Source organism: Carettochelys insculpta, chromosome 10 (genome assembly GCF_033958435.1).
Source record: "Carettochelys insculpta isolate YL-2023 chromosome 10, ASM3395843v1, whole genome shotgun sequence".
Taxonomy (NCBI): Eukaryota; Metazoa; Chordata; order Testudines; family Carettochelyidae; genus Carettochelys; species Carettochelys insculpta.
In genome coordinates, this window is record NC_134146.1 from 4,247,951 (window position 1) to 4,264,160 (window position 16,210).

The 16,210-nt window shown below is 59.9% G+C and overlaps 1 protein-coding gene across 9 annotated transcripts in view; it reads left to right on the top strand.

Annotated features, from left to right (window-relative positions):
• The window catches only part of DGKG (diacylglycerol kinase gamma), a 122,933-nt gene that overhangs the window by 64,486 nt on the left and 42,237 nt on the right, over positions 1-16,210 (top strand). For 6 of the 9 annotated variants that reach the window (XM_075003756.1, XM_075003749.1, XM_075003753.1 and 3 more), the window contains 6 exons: positions 3,762-3,782; positions 6,245-6,410; positions 8,581-8,643; positions 9,732-9,989; positions 12,028-12,198; positions 15,487-15,536. In XM_075003756.1, the coding sequence (XP_074859857.1) occupies positions 3,762-3,782; positions 6,245-6,410; positions 8,581-8,643; positions 9,732-9,989; positions 12,028-12,198; positions 15,487-15,536 (729 nt within the window). The other 3 variants (XM_075003755.1, XM_075003757.1, XM_075003754.1) reach the window with 3 other exon arrangements.

Here is a 16,210-nt window from a genome sequence, read left to right on the forward strand (position 1 = left end):
AGAAGCATTCAAAGCCAGGTGAGTAAGCGCAGGCAGTAGGCTGTCCTCCACTCAAAGCCGACGTAGCAGAGCTATTCAGGAGCACAACAGGAGCCAGAGCCAGGGAACACGAACTGACTTCAGACAAGGAGCTGGCACAGAGGGCGTTCGGGGAACTTTCTGTCTCCCAAGGTAATTACCGCGCAGAACAGAGCAACAAAAGGCATCGCTAGGACCTGCCGTTACAAGCCCATCGAAGAGCTGTGGCCAGGCACTTGGCAGAAAACAGGCCAGGGTACGAATGATATGTGGTGGGTGGCCCTCAGTGAGCACTAACGACTTCCTGCCTCGCGCCCCTTTGTCTGTTCCTCTTCTTTGAGGTGTCTTTCATGCACACGGGCTCGCGGAGGTGTGATGCGTTCTGGGGAAATTACTGTAATGACTAATTATTCCTCGACGTGCAGCTCAGCTGTGACCCCCGGGACCAATTTCCTCCAGCGTCTCTTTTGTAACTGAGTAAACAAGGTGCCGCCCACCTGCTGCTGCTCTCTGCCATTCGCAAGGGAGATGCCCACGTGAGACCCCTTTCCTCATGCCTACAATGGCACCACCAGTCCACCATCTAAGGCGCTCATGGGCAGATGCAAGGCTGTGTGCTACAGAGCGCTCCCCACCGCTCAGTTCAGCCCACTTCTAAAATGCTCACACAATGGGATTCCTGTGGCTTGGCGCAGGAAGTTGGGCACTGGCAAGTGTCCAGTGCAGAAGACCCCTTCACTGGATGAATTGCGCCTGCTTAGAGCCCCTCAAGTTTATTTCTTCTCTACTCACCGTATTTGCGCCCTTCCAGGGCCTACAGGTCGAACCTCTCTCGTCTGGCTCACTCGGGACCTGACCAACACCAGACGAGAATTTGCCGGACTGTGGGAGGGCAACATTACCAACACTTCCTCTGCCTACTGGGCCATTAGAAGACGCTTCGGGGGAAATTACAGCTCAGTAAGAGCACAGGGCACTGGGAGCCAGGACTGGTGACCGCAAACAAACTTTATGGGACCACGGGAAACTTGGCCACACCCATGATCAGTGGTCGTCCAGCTGACTAAAATCATGCTGGATCAGAGATGTCGCCGGGCAGGAGAGTTCAGGATGAGAGAGGTCCAACCTCTACGACCCCCTCTTGGCCACGCCATCTACCATGGGCGGAGTTTGCCAGTCTTTCCTCATAAATCAGCCCTGCCGGCACCCTAAGGACTTAGCTGCTCTCCTCTGGCCTCCACGGAAATTGCCAGCACCTGTCTGGTCCAACTGCTGCGTGCCAATAGAAGGAGCACCCGAGAAGCCTGGAAGCCCCTTCACCACCCTGCCCCATGAAGAGCCTTCTCTGCAGCTCCGTCCAGTTGTCAACGGCTGCCTAATTTGCTGTCCACTGTCAGTCCCAGATGCCACACGCTGACACCGTCTGGCATCTGACTTCCTGCACGCCGACTCCAGCCCCGTTATTTCCCACCCGCTCTCCTTTTCCACTTTATGGTTTTCTTGCCAGCGTTTCCACTCATTTCACTGCCTCCCTGGTTTTCCCACGCCCCCGGCGTTAATGAGTATTAAAGACGACCAGACTGAACCTTGGTGCTTTGAGCACACTTCCAGATCCCTCTGTCTCCGGCTCCACGCAGCTCAGAAACCACTTTGGTTCTCGACCTGCTGCCCCTGCTCCACCCATTCCGCCATCCTCCGCTGCTCACTTGTAATCACCGGCTAACGTAGTCACGCGAGTGATTTTTTTTTTTTCACTCGGTTCTTTATGTCTGCCCAGGTACGGGCACCTTTTAACTAGCTGCCACGGTCCTGGCCAAAAACCTAGAAAAGTCTGAACAACAGCACCGGGGAGACAAGGAACAAAGTAATTTGTGCCCTGGGCTCTGGTGGCTCATGCTTTGTGTGCCAAGGTGTTCACAACAAGGCCTCCTGTATGCCGTTGGCATTGTTGCTACGTATGTCACTGCAGAACATGATGCGAGCAATAGAAGGGGACTGCATGGACGCTTGTGGGTAATAACAGTGTGCTGCCGGTGATGGAATAATACAGCCGAGGAACTCCACCCCCGAAGCAGTACAATCCCTGCGTGCACTGACTCACGCTGCCTCTCCCTGGTTGCAAAGCAACTTATTTACAAAGAGGAAAATTTTCCCGCGGAGGGCCAGAGCCACAGCTGTTGTGAACCAGCCTAGTTCTAATGACTGCGCTGCAGCTTAGCTGAGCGACATCGGCCGAGGACCCGGCTCTGAGAGCCCTTTTGGTGCCTATGTTTGCTGGTGGCTGAGCGCCGTCCAGCCATGGTGGAGACAGGGCTATAAATACCAAGAACCCTGGTACTGCCAACTGTGGCTTCAGCCAATGAAAAATGCATCCCCCGTGTGCTGAGGCTGAGAGGCCAAGCTGAAAGGATGGCTGCCCTGCAGATGGGCAAGGTGCCCTCTTCCTTAGAGCACCCCTTCAGGAAGGGGGGGTTGGGATTTGCTGTCGGAACTTGGGACCATCCTGTGAAAAAGATTTAGAGTCCCCCACATCTAGCCATGAAGGAAAGAAAGGTGGCCTGCCCCCGCCACCCATCGGAGGCAGTAAGTCCCCGTGCTGAGAACCCTGGGCTCAAGGCAAGCCTCGGTGGATTAAAAGTGGTGGTGCCCGGCTCTGTGGTCATCCTTTCTTTCTGGACCCGTCTGGTCAGCTGGGAGATGGTTTTCCCTTTCCCTCTGTCTGTCCTCTACGTGATGGTGACCCCAATCCATGGCTGCATTGGGCTCCCCCTCACCCCACACACACTGGTCCTGCCACTTGCTGCTTCAGCGTCATCATCTGCCCGGCCTGGCACTCTACTCTGCATCTGGGTGTTGGGCAGGTCGAGACCCACCCTGACTAGCATGTCATACTCTGTCCAAAACTACTCCAAAGTTCTGCAGGAGCGAGGCTGCTGGAAACACCAGCCTGCTAGGCCATTCCACCCCACACAGTCGGGCCGTGCAAAGCACAGCGGGAGGTTACGGCTTAGAATCATAGAATCCTAGGGCTGGAAGGGACCTCAGGAGGTCATTGAGTCCAGCCCCCTGCCCAAAGCAGGATCAACCCCAACTAAATCATCCCAGCCAGGACTTTGTCAAGACAGAAGGTACAAACCTCCAGGGATGGAGATTCCACCACGTCTCTAGTTAACACATTCCAGTGCTTCACCACCCACCTCCAGAGATAAGTTTTCCGAACACCCAACCTACATCTCTCCCACTGCAATGTGAAACCATTGCCTCTTGTTCTCCCTGGGACCGGCAACAGGCTACTTTTGTGTTGTAGATTAATTTGAAGGCCTTTCTTTCCCCAGCATGGCCACCCCCAAACATGGGCAGAGCATGAGCCAGGCCCCCCCAGACTCTGGCACCAGCGTAAGAGACGGGCCGTTTTGAAATAAAGGTTGGGTTCTTTGGGATTTCCTCCCAGCTTTTGAGCTTCTGGGGCACAGCGGGTCACATTTCCAAGCTCTCCTCCCCAGCAGGGAGGACAAGAGCTTTCCCTAGCTTACAGACAATAGCTGAGATTCCCCTGCAGTCTCTTGACTCCAGCAGGTGGGGCTTTCAGAAGAACAGCGTGTAGCCTGAGATTTCCACCGTAAGGGGGCAACCCTGTCCCGTCCCAACGTGTCTCTGAGCGTGTGTTAGCACAGCCGGGGCGCCTGCCCTTCACCCACTCACTAATCTCTCCTCTCTGTTTCCTCTGCTCTCCGCTGCTGCAGAAACAAGATACCCTGAACCAAGTAAGAGACCTGCCTTCTTCTCCCCGCTTGGGATTCGGGAGGTCTGCATTGCATGCCAGCTTCTGCATGCTCCGCTAGAAGCCGCAGTAGGGTCGCCGTCCCATGGCCGTACGCCCTCGGCCAGCAGATCTCCACAGGGCTAGCAGTGCCCCGACAGCACCCATGTTCCCTGTAAGCTCAGCGCTTGGGCAATTGCCCAGGAGAGATTCAGGTGCCGCCCGGCTGATTAGCAGAGCGCCCCCAGCCAGCAGCCTGTGTTTCTCCTGGGGGTGCGCATCCACCCAAGCCTCTCTGCCTGGCACCCCTCCACTCCACCCAGCGTGGGTACAGCCCTGTCGTGCTGGGCCTGGAAACCCCTCCCTCCAGCACCGAAGCCGCAATGTTAGGCCATGAGCTGCAGCGCCAGGTGCTAGCAAGAGCGGAAGTCACTGAATATTGGCCACCCCCTTGGCTTGCCCTAAGCCCGCCATCAAAGCGCCTGTGATTGCAGCACGAACTCTGGAGCGCGCCACCCACGTGACCAGCTAGCTGTGCCTCGGAGCCCCCCGGCCGTGCACTGCGAGGCCGAAGGTCTGGGTGGGGGTTGAACTCCGGTGCCGTTAAATGCCGGCAGCTCGGTTGCAGCGGTGCCCAGAGCCGGGAGGGCCGGGCTGGGGAGAGAGGGTTTACCAGGCCAAGTGGCCTGGCCTGTGGGAAGCATGTCCTGCCATCGGGGAGGGTGAACACCCCCCTGTGGACTGAGCTAGCTGAGAGCAGTCGGGCTGGCCACCGGACGGCGTGCCCAGGCCCCCGCGCGCTGCTCTGGGTTGCTCCGCTAACTAGATCACAGCTTGGGGTGGGGAGCAACCGGCACTCGCCCTTTGACTCCACCGGGGGCTCCCGGTGGGTGCAGGCGCCTGTCTGTGCTGGACGGGGGCCAGCTGGTGCAAACGACCCCCTGCTGCGGACACGCGCCTGCCGGGCTGCCAGGGAGGGTGTCTGGAAGGGACCCGCCTCCTGTTGGGCTGGCTGTTTGCATCTGCGGAAGCGGAGCGAGTTCTAATGGCCGCTCACCCCCCAGCAGACCTGTGCGGCTGTCCGAGCTCTCGCCTGGGCAGCCTCAGTGTCTCTCCCCTCCTAGCGCGCTGGGGGCTGAGAACAACGTTGGTTCCTGCGGGCGTGTACTGGGGTCCACCCGCTCCGGAGGCCCAGGGTGCCACGTAAGGTCTCGTCTGGTTGCCTTGAAGGTTCTGGGGCTGGGATGTGGCTAGCCCTGACCGGGCTGCCGTCAGCCCCCCTAGGCGAGCTGACTTGTGGCCCGTCTCTGGGCACGCGGCCTGTGTCATGCCCATGTCTAGTTACAGCGCATGCTCAGAGCCACCCGTAGGGCTGCCAGTCTCCCACCCAGGACATGGACCCACCAGGGTCAAGGTCCTATGAGTAACTTTGATGGGCACTAGCCCAGCAGTTTCTTTTATACAGGCCTGCTGGGTTCTGATTGGCTGCTGCAGAGACAGCCACTCTATCCAGCTGGGAGGACCTCTCTTCTGCTTCTCTTGCTGGGAGCAGGTGTGGCAAGGCCTCTGACCTTCCACTGGGGGCTTAGTCGACCCCCTCACTGGCCGCGTGTTGAGAAGTAGTTAGAGCCCGGCTCATTTCAGGGCCGTGTGCAGCGGGAGCCCAGGAGAACAGAACCACAGCAGGCAGCAGCAGCAGGGACAAGACCAGGGCCCGGCTCCCCTCGGCGTCCCAGCCCACACGCGTCGGCTCTCCGCTGGCACCGCCCGCCCGGGTATCAGTCAGATCCCGCCACGCCGGGGGCAGTGTGCACGGGGCAACCCAGCGTGCTGCATCCCGCCCCGCCAGTGGCTGTGAGCAGAGGGAGGCTGGTGGCTCCCCGACATCTGCTCACGCTTCCCCTGGGCAGCCCAGGAGAGGAAAGGTTGCCGGGCTCAGCAACCTGCTCCCTGCGGTGGGCGTGGGGCTGTGCAACTCCTCCTCAGCAGGCTCGCCGAGGCCAGGGAGCAGCTCCCCGTGCCCCCACACAGAGAGAGGAGCCAGGGACGTGTCTGCATGGGCCAGAGGGGAGCTTGGGCATCGTAGCCCAGGAAAGCAGACCCCAGCTGGCTGGGCTGGCAGCTCCTGTGCCCGTGGAGGGCCTGGCCTTGGTGCTGAAGAGGGTTCGATTCTGGGCAGGGGAGGGGGCCATACCAAGCTGCATCCGCCTGAGACACCACTCCCAGGCCTGCGTAGATGTTCCCAGTAAGGTGGTGCAAATTCCAGCAGGGGCGTGGCTTTCCTGAGGGCCAGCAGCCGGTTTTATACACCTCTGGCACAGGCGCTGGCGATGGCTGGGGAACCTCACGGCCCTTTGCCACGAGCGGCTCAAAGACGCCTGTCTGGGGGAAGCAAAGCGCCCTGTGGAGACCGGGGTTTGGAGCAGGCAGGGCGTTTGTGACAGCCTCTCTGGTTCCCTTCCATAGCCCATCGACTACGAGGGCTTTCAGCTCTTCATGAAGACATACCTGGAGGTGGACATCCCTGAGGAGCTCTGCCAGCACCTCTTCATGTCCTTCAAACGCAAGATCTGCCAGTGTTCCCCAGAGCCTCAGCGACCAGGCGCCAGCATCTCGCAACTCAACAGCCTGGGTAAGCAACATCCGGCCTGCTTCCCCTCTCCCGCCTGTTCCATGCACCAGCAGCCAACAAGGGGCAGGACAGCTCGTGGCGCCGTGTTCCGGATACAACCACGTTAGGTCAGAAAGAGCCGTCCACCTCCTTGACTGGGCGGTGTCCCCTGGCTGGTGATAGCAGAGCTCGGAGTAGATGATCTAACAGTCCCTCCGGCCTCCTGCTCTAGGAAGGTGGTAGGTTGGAGGTGCCAGGCTGTTCTCCACAGCAGCGTTCTCCGGGGCTCTGTGACCTCCTTGTTAGTACTCCGGGAACGCACACAAAGGACCACCCTTCCCTGGCTGCGGGGAAGCTGTTAGGTCTCTGGTGCGTACACGGTTGGCCTCTGAGGAAGCAGAGCCATCTCCAGTGACCTCCCGCCCGCAGCAGAACTGCACAGCTGGTAGCGCTTGGCGTGGCCCCGTAGGGAGCGTACCACCCCCGGGGCGGTGGCCCTCCTGCCTGCCCGGAGTTTCACACCGCTGCCCGACACTGCAGTGTCTCAGTGCAGCGACGGAACAACGCGAGTGCTTTTGTGGCATTGTGCCGTCCCTGGTTGTCCTCCCTCGGCAGTGAACAGAAAGCTCTTTCCCTTGGGCGTGCTGAGGCTGTCAGCACCGTCCTGTTGGTGGCGGAAAGGCTGTTTGGCTGGTTTCCACAAGGTGGTCAGACTGTGGCCAGGCCTGTCCTCCTGCGGGAGATTGTTCCATAGCCAGATCCCTGTGGCAGCGAATGCGGCATCCTGAGCGCTCAGTGCATCTCCCTAGGGTTGCCAGCTTTCCAGTTTGGGCAACATGCCAAGCCAGGAGGGCAGCCTGCCAGCCCTGTGTCAGCCCCGCCAGTGCTGAGCAGATCTCCAGGCGTCCTCTTCCAGCGGGTGTTCTGCTCGAAAACTGGACACCTGGCAACTCTGCGTCTCCCTGGGCTTTGGGAAGCGCGTCGCCCCAGGGAAAACGCCGTCTTTGCTGGAGCTGGCAACGGGCACGGCAGAAAGGCCCGAAAAGTGCAGGAGGCCACTGGGGCCTGAACTGTGGGGCTGCCCCCCGCACCGCGTTTTCCCCTGAGACCCCGTCCCCATGTGCCCCTCCCCCTGGAGGCCCCGCCCCTGCGTCTCCCCATCTCAGCGAGGTCCCATTCTTGTACCGTCCCTTCCGCAGGGCCCCCCTCCCCATCACCTCTCCCCACAAAACTCCCACGCTCACCACACCCCCCCCCCGGCCGTTCCCCGCGGCAGCCGACACAGGCCAGCAGCACAGCCCTCTGCTTTTAAAAGCGGGGCCCTCCCCCGGCCTCCATTCTGGCTGGCACCGGGCCTGCGACTGGCTTTGCTGACAAGGCCCAGGCAGTGGGAGCGGAGTGGAGGGACTGGGGCACCGGCTGGAAGTTTCACAGTGGCTTCCGATGGGAGGAGGCCGGGCTGAGGGGCAGAGCCGCGGCACTGGCTCCTCATTCGGCCTCCGAGAGGGTGGCGGTGGCAGCAGACGCCCTGGGTGCCAGAGGCACAGCTTGGGGCGGGGGGCCTTCCCGGGTCGGGGCTGGGTCTGCCGCTCCCAGAGGGCTCCAGTGAGTGCTGTGTCTCCGTGGGGTCGGCTAGGGCAACGCCATCTTCACAAGGGGGGTGTCTGGCTCCCAGACATGGGTCACGCGCAGCAGTGCCTCTCAGCTGAGCGCTTGGGCAGCGAGCCAGGAGCCGGCAGCAGGTCTTTCTACAGCTGGTGCTTGTGCCTTGGTGCACATGGCAAAATTTATTCCACCCTGGTCGTGCAGGGCTGTGGGGGAAACAGGCCAGCAGAGGGAATGCAGCATCTTCCTATCACAGCTCTCAGACGGGAACATCTGACTCTCAGGGCCAAATTATTAGACTCATTCTGGGTCTGAAAAGTTCATCTTCACTGCCATGACTAGACTGTCCACCACCGAGTGCCAGTGTGCGCATGGGGCTCTGAAGGATTCCTCAGATCTGTGATGAGGTGGTCGTGCCCGGCCACTGAACTTGGGAAGAAATACTTGGATGCCACTCGTTACTAAAGACTTTGCTTCCTTGGCATTTATTTCCAGGAGCGGGAGGTGGGATAAAAGATAGGGGAGGGGACTGGGGTGCTATTTCTCATTCAGTATATTTCTTCTTTTCCTTCTCTTATGTGCTCAGAGCCAAAATCTATCGATGCGGGCATCTCCATTCAGACTGAAGTGGCCTGCGCCCCTGTCACAGGTACCCACTGTGTTTGTGACTTGTGGCACAATATGTGGAATTTCTGCCCGACTAAAATGGGAGGGGAAGCAATCAACTGACACACACAAGTCAATGGGCTTCCACACAGCTTGAGTTCCGGCTTTGTCTCCCTTGTTTACCAAGGGCTGACACCACACACCCCTCCCCGCCACCCTTAGCTGGTGTTACAGGGCAGGGAAATGCATTACTCAGGCTGAATGCACAGGAAGAAGGTGAGTGTTATTCTTTAACCTGGACAGGTTCTGTCCCAGCTGTAGCCAGCACAAGAAGTGCTGAGCTCTGCCAAACACACCCAAACGCACGGCAGGTTTGGAGATGAGGTCCTGGATCACCAAGAAGTACCTGCAGGTGGGACCCAGAGGTCCCCAGGATCCTCTGAGCTCTGTGGGGACAGCAGCTCAGAGCCCCCTGGGACAGGCCTGTCTGTCTCCTTCCTCCCCCAAAGAACCCTCGGGTGGGTGGAGAGGAGGCCCCTCAGCAAACCAGCCTGGAAAACCCAGACGGGGACCTTGGTGGACCAGCCAGCTGCCCCGAGCTGCTCTGTGCCCAGTTCTGCTGCGGCTCCTGGAGGAGGCAGAGAGCACAGAGCCAGGAGCACGCCCTAGAGAGAGGAGCCTGCCTGTGGTCAGGGACCGGTCAGCTGAGCAATGAGAGGCAGACCATGGGGCGAAGGCCAGAGCAGTGGGGAGTGGGGTGGGGGTTCCACGGAGCCCCTCGAGCTGCATCCCTCGGCCCAGCAGGATGATCCCAGGGGCAGAGCCCCAGATCCCTCCCCACGGAGGGAGGGAAGAGACCGGGGGCTTCTGGGGAGGGGGCACAGCCCTGTTTGTCATTGCACACTGGCCCAAGGACCCGCTAATGGTCCGGGACCAGCACATGTGCTCCATGCTCCAGGGGAAGTGCCCAGGCTCTGTGTCTCAGAAGGCTTCTCTGCTCCCGGATGGCCAAGCCCCAGCAGGACTCTGGGCCCTGGCCTGGGGCTGCTCCTCTGATGCAGCCTGAGGCTCCTTCTGGTGGGCTGGGGCTGTCCAGGTCGTGCTCGCCATGGTACCACCTCCGCCTCGCAGGGATCAATGGGAAAGCCCTCCTAAGTGCCGTAGGAAGACACACGCCGGAGTCCCGGAGCTCCCCCTCCAGCCTCGCCGAGCAGCCGGCTGCTTCTCTGACCCCCGCGCCGCCGGCCCATCCGCGTGCCCTGGCAGATGCCTCTCCCAACTGGTCCAGGTCCTCCTCTCAGAAATCCACTGCCGGCACACCCTCTGCCCACAACTCCTCTGGGTCCTCCAAGATCTCCGCCAAGTCCGTGTTCAGCCCGCAGTCCCCAGGTGAGTGCTGGCACCCGCCTCTGGCTTCCCCCGCAGGCTCCTGGGCTTGCCCAGACCCTTGCAGGGATACACCAGCAAAAGCTGGAGCCTGGGGAACTCTCTTCTTCCACCCTCTTCCTGCCTGGAGAGGAAATGCAGATAAATGAGCCCAGCCTGGCCAGAGAGTTACTCTGGTGCTTCCAGCTTTGCTTGGGGCTGCGCCAGTTCTCTGGTTCCTGGAGATAGCGGGACATTGACCTTGGGGCTCTGAATTCATGGGGGAGTGTCTCAGACTCAGTCCCTTGCCTGGGGTCTGACGGACGTTTGAAAGCTGGGCTGTGTGAGGCAGCAGAGCCCTCCTGGGGATGTTCTCCAGCCACAGGGGTTTGGTCCTCTGAATTACCGTCGAGTTATGGTCTGTCCAGCCCACAGGAGCAGCCGTCCCACGGCAGTGGGCCACATCAGCTTAGTACCTTCGCTTGGGACTTGAGACGCAAATCCGTAAATCCCACTGCCTGCAGGGACACCGTCCGGCGATGGCTCAGCCACACGGCCACGGGGGCCCAGAGGCACAGCAGGGTTTGAGTGAAGAGACTCATCTCTGTCCTAGTTTCCACTAGCAAGAGGCAGGATGGAGAAGCCCCAGCTCAGCCATCTGTGCAGGGCCAGGCCCTGCTGGGCCGTGTGCTGAGCATGGGCTGTGTTCAGTCTGCCCTCTCCCTTGCGTTGTCATTTCTGCCATCACCTCCGGTGAGTGGTGCAGAGAAGCGGTTTTCAGGTATCTAAAAGGGCGTCGTAAGGAGGAAGGAGAAAACTTGTTCTTCTTGGCCTCTGAGGATAGAACAAGAGGCAATGGGCAAGTGGCCTGGCCTGTGGGAAGCGTGTCCTGCCATCGGGGAGGGTGAATGCCCCCCTGTGGACTGAGCTAGCTGAGAGCAGTCGGGCTGGCCACCGGACGGCGTGCCCAGGCCCCCGCGCGCTGCTCTGGGTTGCTCCGCTAACTAGATCACAGCTTGGGGTGGGGAGCAACCGGCACTTGCCCTTTGACTCCACCGGGGGCTCCCGGTGGGTGCAGGCGCCTGTCTGTGCTGGACGGGGGCCAGCTGGTGCAAACGACCCCCTGCTGCGGACACGCGCCTGCCGGGCTGCCGGGGAGGGTGTCTGGAAGGGACCCGCCTCCTGTTGGGCTGGCTGTTTGCATCTGCGGAAGCGGAGCGAGTTCTAATGGCCACTCACCCCCCAGCAGACCTGTGCGGCTGGCCGAGCTCTCGCCTGGGCAGCCTCAGTGTCTCTCCCCTCCTAGCGCGCTGGGGGCTGAGAACAACGTCGGTTCCTGCGGGCGTGTACCGGGGTCCACCCGCTCCGGAGGCCCAGGGTGCCACGTAAGGTCTCGTCTGGTTGCCTTGAAGGTTCTGGGGCTGGGATGTGGCTAGCCCTGACCGGGCTGCCGTCAGCCCCCCTAGGCGAGCAGACTTGTGGCCCGTCTCTGGGCACGGGGCCTGTGTCATGCCCAGGTCTTAAGCACGGGCTTAAACTGCAGCAAGGGAGGTTTAGGTTGGCAATTAGGAAAAAGTTCCTAACTGTCAGGATGGTCAAACAGTGGAATAAATTGCCAAGGGAGGTTGCGGAATCTCCATCGCTGGAGCTATTTAAGAACAGGTTAGATGTCTGTCAGGGATGGTTTAGATAGTACTTGGTCCTGCCATGAGGGCAGGGGGCTGGACTCGATGGCCTCTCGAGGTCCTTTCCAGTCCTAGCGTTCTATGATTCTATGACCCTAAGAGCACATGGTTCTGCCTAGCCTGCCAGAGGCTCAGTGGCCCTCTCGCGGCGGAGAATCCTGCCAGCCAACTGCTGCCCGGTGGCCTTTGTGAAAAAAGACAGGGCCTGGGGGAGGAAAAACGCCCCCAAGGCAGGACGTTCTTGCGCACTCTGTTCACGTTCCCTCGGTGTCCCCCACGGGACTGCGCACAGAATGCCGCGGCAAGGGGGCAGCTGCGGCTGGAAAAGTGGGGAGGGGCAGGACTGGCCTTTTGAATGGGCTCCGCTGTCCCCGCAGGCGCCCGGAGCTTGGAGAAGAGGCTACCCTTCAGCCTGCGCAAGACCCACAACTCCCTGAAAACAGCCAGTCCGCATCCGCCAGCCCTGGCCTCTCAGGTGGCCTACCTGAAGGACATCGTCTGCTACCTGTCGCTGCTGGAACGTGGCCGGGCCGAGGACAAGCTGGAGTGTAAGTGCTGGTGGATGTGGAGAGCGTGGGGGCCCAAAGGCTCAGGGACACGGCTCAAAGTCAGTGCCGGGCAGGCTGTGCGGGGGGCCTGGTTCGGTCAGAGTCGCTGGGAGATGGGAGAAAAGACCACAACCGCAGGGCGTCTTGTGTTCCCAGCTGCACCTCCTTTCCTCTCCCTGTGAGCCTCACCATGCCCCTGACTTTGCTGCAACCCAGGCGAAGGCAGAATGCACGGGAGATGAGCTTCCCAGGGCAACAGGCACCTTTGAAAGAGAAAACAGGCGAGACCTTGGTGTTGGCCTTTGTCCCCTTGTCCCACGTGCAGCTGTTCCTGCCCGCGGCGCGCGCAGTGTAGCTGTGGCAGTCCGGGGATATTAAGAGAGATGGTGGGGGTCGTATCTTGGGCCGCACAGCCCTGTATTTCGGGTGCCAGGAAGGCCTCCCAATTTACTTGAGAAAAGAGTCTAATTGCCCCTTATTTGGGGAAGCCGGGAGCCTACCGGCACAGCTGCCACCTCCTTCCCGATGCCCTGAGGCGGGGAGAAGCCAGGGAGATCCCCAGGATAGGGGCATGTGGTCACCCACGCTCACAGGGGCTTCGGTCCCCATAGCAGTGCTGTGGTGATGAACGAGATAATGGTTGTCCTCTACCGGGTGGAACCAGGATCGCAGTATTGTCATGGGCTCACAGCGAAATCAGGCCTTGTCTACGTGGGAAAGTTTCACCGGTTCTCCTGGTGTCGTTATAACCCCTCGCGTGGACATGCCGGTTCCAGCGGGGACCTGCCTTTGTTCGGTTTAGCTTCAGCCTCCCTCCCAAGAGAGACAAAAGCCATGGAGAAGAGCCCTCCTTGTACCAAAATGAGCATCCCCGCATGGGCAGTGTAACTAGGTGGGTTTAAAGTCACACCCTGATTCATGGAGATCAACCCATCCCAGGCTGACAAAGCCTCACTTTCCCTCAGGCGGCCAGGTGTGTGTTGCTTAGGGCTGGGGCATGGGCCTTGTTGTGTTGTCCCAAGTGGCCACATTTTGTGGCGCAGTGGGGAGGTCGAGGTGCTCTCAGGTACGTGACGCCCTGAAATGAGAACTCCAGATTTGCTCATCTCATATGAACGGCTGCACTGGGTCGGACCACAGGTCCGTCTTCCGACAGAGGCCAATGCCACCTGTGACAGGTGCCACAGGAAATGAACAGCACAAGTAGCCATCAAGTGATCCATCCCTTGTCAGCCGTTCCCAGCCCCTGACAAACAGGCTAGGGCCATCTTACCTGTCCAGCCTGGTAACAGCCCTCGATAAACCTTGCCTCCATGGATTCATCTAGGGGCTTGCTTGTTTTTTGAACCCTGTTGAAGTCCTGGCCTTCCCGACATCCTCTGGCAGGGAGTTCCATCCATCCAAAACCCTGTGGCAGCTTGCCTGTGCCTTGTGTAGAGAAATATTTCCTTTTATGTTAAACCCGCTGCCTACTCCCCTAGTTTTTGTGTTGTGGTCCGTGCCAGCCTGCAAGTCGATCTAAGACACGCAACTCCAGCTCCAACAGTTGCCTGGCTGGAGCCGGCGTACGGAAGATAGATTTTTCTTGCCCTCCGCACGGAGGGAGGTTGATGGGAGAAACTGCCGAGCCCTGATGGTTTGATTTTGCGTCCCCACGGGGCATGCGAAATCAAACCCCCGAAGATCGACCCTGAAAAAGTCAGTCCTCCAGTAAGTGTAGACTCACCCAGGAAGGAGGAAATGACACATCCTTATTCACTGCTCCGCACCAGTCGTGATTTTACAGACCTCGCTCCTAGCCCCCCCGAGTCGCCTCTTTTGTAAGATGAAAAGTCCCCGGCTTTTTAATCTCTCTCCAGGCAACACCCCGTCCAAGCCCTCATCATTCCTACTGCCCTTTTCTGAACCTTTCCCAACGCCAAGACATTGGTTTGGGTTGGAGCCAAGCACCTCTGTACGTAGCATTCAAGAGGTACCATGGATTTATATAGCGGCCATATGATACTCTCTGCGTTACACTCCATCCTGAATGATTCCACACGCTCTGACTGCCGTCAACTGTCTCCGGCGCTTGGGCTCCTGTGCGCCTGAGTACAGAATGCAGCAATGGGTCAATCGCATTAAAATCCAGCCTGGTGCTGAAAACATCCAGCGCTGGCTAATACTCATTCAGCCAGGTGAGGTGTGCCAGGGTGACAGGTAACACCTCTCACAGATCCTCACCCAGAGCCGGAGGCTGGGAAGGGCGGGTTACTCAGCCCGGTCAGGCCCACTGCCCTTCGAGTCCAAACCCCAGCACGGGCAAGAGGGCCCCGTCCGTCAGACCGCGGGCCGAACAGAGGTCTGGGGCCCAGGGCTGGTACTGACCCGGCCGCACCTTGCACCAGTCAACAGTGGTGCTGTTTAAGGTGTCGTCATTAGAGTCCAAAGTCAACCTCCCTTCAAATGCAGGGGGCTGTTGAGGTCGGCCGGAGGTAGTGACGCAGGCTGTAGGCAGAGTCAGGCAGCTGTCGCTGTAGGGTTCGGAGGGGCTTGGTAGGAGGAAGGCGAGCTGGGTAACCGCAAGTGCCGGAGACTTTATTTAAAAAATAAACCCTAAATGCTGGAGCACGAGAAGCCCCAGTGTGGTGAGATCTTGGGAGGGGGCCTGGGCCAGCCACAGAGCACGAGTGTGAAGCAGTTGAGCCCTGCACGAGAGGACTAAGTCAGACCCTTCCCCATGCGCCAGATGCTTCCTGGCTCTTGAGGCTCAGAAATAATTCCACCTTTGTCCCCACGGGCTGCCCCATGCCTGTGGTGTGCTGAAGGTGCCTCTTGCTTGGGTTCTCACCTCTCTGGCGCCGCCTCTCCCCGACCATCGCTCCCCAGCAGACACGAGCCACTCCCTGGCTGTTACCTGGCACTGTCCATCTGCAGAGCTGCAGACGCTTTGCAAAGGAATTCATGTCACGGGTGGGGAAACTGAGGCACGCAGCAGGGACGTGACTGGCCCAAAGCTGCTCCGGCGGACTCAAGTCAAAACCCAGAGTTCCTAAGTCCCAGCCCAGGGCTCTGCGCTCCTGCCTGTACGTCTGGCTAGCAGGGCCCCGTGGGATAGTGCAGGCCCCTGGAAGCGAGGGGGCTGCTGGGGTCCCAGGAAGCCATCTGGCAGGTGCCAGTTTTGTCCCTGCTCATGTGAGCTGGCAGCCACAGACTAAACGGCCACATTCTGCCCTGGGCCAAGAGCTGGCGGCCAGAGGCAGCCTGAGGTGCTGTCCCGTGACTTCCCTGTCTTTGCCTCTCTTGCAGTTATGTTTCGGCTCTACGACACCGATGGCAACGGCGTCCTGGACAGCTCGGTGAGCCTCGGCCTGGGGACGGGTCTGCGACGAGGCAGCACAGACACCCCACAGCTGCTCCGCTCTCCTGGCACCGGGGGGGAGGCCCCGGGGGAGGCCCGGGCAATGGAGTCCCATAAAGGGAACTGGCCCCATCCTCCCAGCCACCGTCCACGACTTTAACGAGGCTGACGGTTCGCTCCAGCCGGGAGGTCCCTCTGGGACACTCGTGAGCCCAACCCCCGTTCCTTGGTCCAGGACAGTCCTCCACGGACGGTCTGTTGTCTCCCAGCGAGACGGCGGGTTCCTGGGGCCGCCCGCCGGACACCACGCCTGAGCGTGTCAGGATCTCCCCCAGCTGAGGAATGGTTGGAGGAAGAAGTGCCCCCCAGAGGGGCTAAAGTGAATGCAACAACCAGCGGGTGCAAAGCCCATACTTAAAAGCCAGGGGATGGGGGGCGGTCTCTACCCTGAATGGGGGCACGGCTCTGACAGGTCCTGGCCTCATGGCGGGGCACCGACCCTGAGGAAACCAGGCCCTTCTACCTAGACACAAGCCAGCTCAGCGACTGCCGGAGGGGGACGCGCTCACGGTGCTGGCGTCTGGGGAGCGTCTTTGTACGATAACAGCAAGAAGTCCTGGCGCACCTGATAGACTCACAGATATTCTGGATCCTGAGCTTTCGTGGGCAAAG